The following is a 5,236-nucleotide window of genomic DNA, read 5'->3' on the forward strand; positions in this document are numbered from 1 at the left end:
TAACTGAAATCAACTTATTTTCCCAGTGCAGACCAAGCCTTAGACGCTTTTCAAATGCCACTTATGCTCAGACTTCCCTTATCAATGACACACGGGAACATCTTCCTTGTCCTGCCCACCTCCCGGACTAGAAATAAGTTCCCACTGATCCATTTTTCCTTCCGCCACATTAGTTTTGCTGTGCCCTTCCAGGGAGTTATGCAGTACAGTAGACCCTGAATTTAACGGGCCAACTGGGGGGAGGGTTGTCTGTTGTTCTCAAAGGTCTGTTAAATGTGAGGGTTTACTGCCCCTGCCAGGCTCCCCCATCTCAAGTCAGTGTCCTCCCCCCCGCGCCCCCCCCCCAAAAAAAAGAAACAAAAACCACCCTGACTGACCAGAGCTGCCACTGGAACTCTGTGCAGATAGAGGCACCCCACCATGTGTGGCTAGAGCAGCCCTGCTACACGCGGCTGGCAGGGCCACCACATGGCCTGGAAGAGCTACTGCCAGAGCCGCCACATGCTCCTCCCACTGGGGTGGGGCACAAGTGCCTTTTGCCCATGTATGCCCCACACCCTTGGTGGGAGGACTGTGTGGCAGCTCCAGTGGAGGTGGTGGTGGCGGCTCCTCCAGGCCCCAGCAGAGATAAGTCCCTTTACTTCTTTTTTTTTTTGGGGGGGGGGCGGGGGGGCAGATTTTACTGACTCCAGCAAACTTTTCGGGAACAACAGGGAGATATCCATTGTTCCCAAAGTCCGCTAAATTGGGGTCCATAAATTTGATGGTTTACTGTACCGCACTTTAAGCCCAGGCTCTGACTCAGTCTCCCCTTCTGTCTGCTCACAAATCAGTCTGACTTGGGCCAGAAAGCATTCAACACCCAGGTTCTAGGATCCTGTTAGGCAAGTGGGACAGAGCCCAAGTTGTTCTAGCCCTGTCATTTTGCAATGTGAACACAGTCCAAGAGGCAGGCTCGAATCAGATCTACTGCAGCATGGATAGACACATTAGCATGGCTGAGAGTCCAGCAACTGTAAAGGCAGGTTTACAATGCAGTGTGAACATTCAAATGTGGACATGGAAACAACAAATCCACAAGCTTGGTCTCACAGATCCGGGTTTACAATACAGTATAGTCACAGACTGGTAGCTGTGTTAGTCCGTATCTTCACAAAACAAAACAGCAGCCCTGTTGCACTTTAAAGACTAACAGAATAATTTATTAGGTGATGTGCTTTCGTGGGACAGACCCACTACAGAATTTTCTGCACCCGAAGAAGTCACGTCTGTCCCACGAAAGCTCATCACCTAATAAATTATTTTCAAAAACAACAAGAAGTCCTGTGGCACCTTATAGACTAACAGATATTTTGTAGCATAAGCTTTTGTGGGCAAAGACCAGCTTCATCAGAGGCATCACAATCATTATTTTAACAACAAAATGAATCATTTTGTTAGTCTTTAAAGTGTCACAGGACTGCTAGTTTGTTTTCTGATAATACAGTATAGAAACACCCTAAGTCCTGTGTACACACCAGAATAGCACAAGTTAAAAACCGGACTATGCTGAGCTGGTGCAAATCCCCCATGTAGCAAATCAATTCCAGAGTCTCAGAGGGGTAGTAGCCATGTTAGCATGTAGCTTCACAAAATTATCAACCAATTTATTTAAAATCATAGAATACTAGGAGTGGAAGGGACCTTGAGAGGCCATCGAGTCCAGCCCCTTGCCCCAATGGCAGGGCCAAGTACTATCTAAACCATCCCTGATAGACATCTATCTAACCTGTTCTTAAATATCTCCAGCAATAGAGATTTCACAACCTCCCTGGCAATTTATTCCACTGTTTGACCACCCTGACAGTTAGGAACTTTTTGCTAATGTCCAACCTAAAAGCTCCCTTGCTGCAGTTTAAGCCCGTTGCCTCTTGCTCTATCCTCAGAGGCCAAGAACAACAAGTTTTCTCCGCCCTCCTTATGACACTCTTTTAGATACCTGAAAACCGCTATCATGGCTCCCTTCAATCTTCTCTTTTCCAAACTAAACAAGCCCAATTCTTTCAATCTTTTTTCATGGGTCACATTCTCTAGACCTTTAATCATTCTTGTCACACTTTTCTGGACCCTCTAGTTTCTCCACATCTTTTTTGAACTGAACACAATACTCCAGCTGAGGCTTAACCAGCGCAGAGTAGAGCGAAAGAACGACTTCTCGTGTCTTGTTCACACGAAAGCTTGTTAGCTAATAAATTGTTAGTCTTTAGGGTGCTACAGGCTGCTTGTATCTGTCAGTTCCAGAGTGCCCGTTCATAAGTTTGCATCACTGTAAAAAGCATACCTTTCACTAAACCTGTGCAACTGTGTGTTTAAACCAGTCCTTGGGAGCATTTGGGGGCGGGGGAGAAACTAGTTTAATCAATTTCCACTCTACACCCCAAGACAAGAGCAGCATCACTCTTTGTGCAAACTGCTGCTATTTCAGCTATGGACACACCCACACCAAATGCTCAGGCATGTTTGCTGTTTCCCAACTATCTTCCTGATACTCAAGGTTTCAGCCTTTTTATACTTTGAGGAAGCATCATATAGCATTTCATGCCAATAAACGTAATTTGAAGCAAGAGATGTTACAATAATTTCTGATCTGGAAGGAAACCACTTTGTTCAATGTTTTAGAGAAGACCATACCCACAAGTACATCTCCCAGTCTTGAAGTGAGTGAGGAACATTCACTAAATGTATAACTTATGTACCTTATGTCTAAGCTGAAATTAGCAAATTTACAGTCCAGCACTTCTTTTAATAGTGAGGATAAAAACATGCCTTTGTGATCTGCCTTTAAGCTCCATTTCACTTGCAAGAGCATCTCTTCCCAGCAAAGGATTAACTGGAAGTTTCCTGTACCTCTCAGCCACAAAGAACTACTATGCAAAGGACGCCTCCCACTGCAAGGAAAACTCGGACACAGGAGTGGGAAGCTAAACTCAAACTTTTACTTGGTGTGCTAACGTCGTCTCCTCTCTCTGTTCCAGGCATGACCACAAAGAAGCACATAAAGGAAAACTGCACTCTGAAGCAGAACACTTGCACGTGAACATTAAAAAAGCAGATTTTTAAAAGGTATTTGTGTCGGGGGGAGACGCTATTCATTTAAAGATCAAGTGTGTCTGCCCAACCCTACACCTCACCTACTATCATCCACTGACTTCCTAGGAAGTCTCGAATTGTTGGCCACACACACAGTTTCATCTTATTCTGTGCTGCCCCAGTATTTACTTCCTAAACTGTCTCCTCCCTCATCCCCCTTAATACTAACTGCTGGCCACAGCACTCTCCCCATACCATTCATCACCCAGTGTCCATGCTTCCCCCAATATTTCCTTCTGGATTCTCCCATGTGCCTGCCCCATGGTGTCTGTTTTCCCTCAAACCCCCACCCTTGCTCTGCTTTACTCTGCCCTCACCCCCGCCCCCACCATATCCCCATTTCTCCTTCACTGCCTCTGAGCTTCCCCAACATCCTGCCTCCCCATATACGCCCAAGTCTCGCCTAGTCCGTCGCGTTCCCCACGCCTTTGCTCCCCAACATAGCCTCCATTTCCGCACACTCGACTTTACCTACAACTGCATTTACAGCCCCCATATCGTGCCACACTTCCCCACCTCCCCCCATACATTCCCGTATGCCCTCTTACTCTCCTGTGTAACCCCACACCCGCATAGAGCCCCACCTCTCCTCCGTGTAACCCCCACGTCCACTACTGCTCCCATGTATAACCCCACCTCCCCCCGCACAGCCTCCTTACAGACCCACATCGCTACTGATCTCACATTTAACCCGCATGGACCTCCCCACCTCCCCCACTATAACCCCCACACTCCCTGCAGAGACCCCATATCCCCTCTTGCTCCCCTGTATACCCACCACGCCCCCCGCCTGCTCCTGCCCACACCCCTTCCCCCAGAGCCCCTCTCCTTCCCCCGTACACCCGAGCGCGCCCGTCTCCCCTCTTCCTCCCGAGCCCCCGCACACGGCATCATCCCGCGCCCTACCGCACATGCTGCCGGTGCCGGTGCCTACGCCTACGCCCGCGGACTGCTCTGCTCCACTCCGCTCAGCTCCGCTCTGCAATTTGGGGCGGGCCCGGCGGGGCCGCGACCGGGGCTCAGGGGCGCAGACTCTGCGCGTTCCCAGCCATTGGCCCAGCTCGGCCGGCCGGCTCCGCCCCGTCGTCGGGTGTCAGCCCCTCCGCTGCCGTGGCGCTGGGGACGTGGCAGCCCGGATCCGCATCCGCCCTAGTTAGGCGAGGGAGGAGGAAGATGATGAGTGGGAGGGATGAAGGGCAGGCAGGGAGAGAGGAGGAGAAGGATGAGTGGGAGGGATGAAGGGCAGGCAGGGAGAGAGGAGGAGAAGGATGAGTGGGAGGGATGAAGGGCAGGCAGGGAGAGAGGAGGAGAAGGATGAGTGGGAGGGATGAAGGGCAGGCAGGGAAAGAGAAGGAGGAGGATGAGTGGGAGGGATGAAGGGCAGGCAGGGAAAGAGAAGGAGAAGGATGAGTGGGAGGGATGAAGGGCAGGCAGGGAAAGAGAAGGAGAAGGATGAGTGGGAGGGATGAAGGGCAGGCAGGGAGAGAGAAGGAGGAGGAGTGGTGGGGGAGGAAAAAATGGAAGGGGAAGGGGAGTGGAAATGAGGGGGAAGTTGGAGGATTGGGTTGGCGAGGAAGCAAGATGAAGGGGGTCCAGGGACAGGGAAGGCATCGGCAGAAAGTAAGACCCAACCACCAGCCCCGAACCAATATGAACCTAGCAGTTGCCCTATAAGACTTGTTTGGCCGGTCTTGGTGCACTTCCCGCAGCATTGCAAGGGCTGCACTAAGTACTAACTGTCCATCCTGCTGAACAGGGAACCAAAGCCTGAATGGGCCTGCAGCCAGAACTCCCCTCTGCCCTTCACATGAAGGGTTGGGGGGCAGCACAAGGCAAGTCTGTACTGCTGCTGATTGGTACCATAGCTGCATATCCTAACCTCAGAAATCTATTATCTCTAACCAGGCCTTCCGGAAGCCTGCAACTTGGTGGGTATGATAAGCTATGCCCAAGCATGTCCCCTATTTCAAGGGACCAGTGCCTGTATCCTCTTTAAAAGCCAAGAACTATTCAATTACAGCAAACATCCCATAGGGAATACGGGGTGGGGGGGAGCAGAACCATGAGGCCTCAAAATTAATTTGACCACAAGATGAGTGCGGTAACA

At 50.4% G+C, this 5,236-nt stretch overlaps 1 protein-coding gene across 2 annotated transcripts in view; it reads right to left on the reverse strand.

The window, feature by feature from the left end:
• Nucleotides 1-4,377, reverse strand: part of GFPT1 (glutamine--fructose-6-phosphate transaminase 1) — a 51,849-nt gene extending 47,472 nt beyond the window's left edge. Inside the window, exon 1 of one of the 2 annotated variants that reach the window (XM_074981614.1) lies at nt 4,036-4,377. In XM_074981614.1, coding sequence (XP_074837715.1) covers nt 4,036-4,042 — 7 coding nt within the window. In that variant the 5' untranslated portion in view covers nt 4,043-4,377. The remainder of the gene's footprint in view (nt 1-4,035) is intronic. The other variant, XM_074981615.1, reaches the window with a different exon arrangement.
• Nucleotides 4,378-5,236: the final 859 nt, after the last annotated feature.

Source organism: Carettochelys insculpta, chromosome 31 (assembly GCF_033958435.1).
Source record: "Carettochelys insculpta isolate YL-2023 chromosome 31, ASM3395843v1, whole genome shotgun sequence".
Classification (NCBI taxonomy): Eukaryota; Metazoa; Chordata; order Testudines; family Carettochelyidae; genus Carettochelys; species Carettochelys insculpta.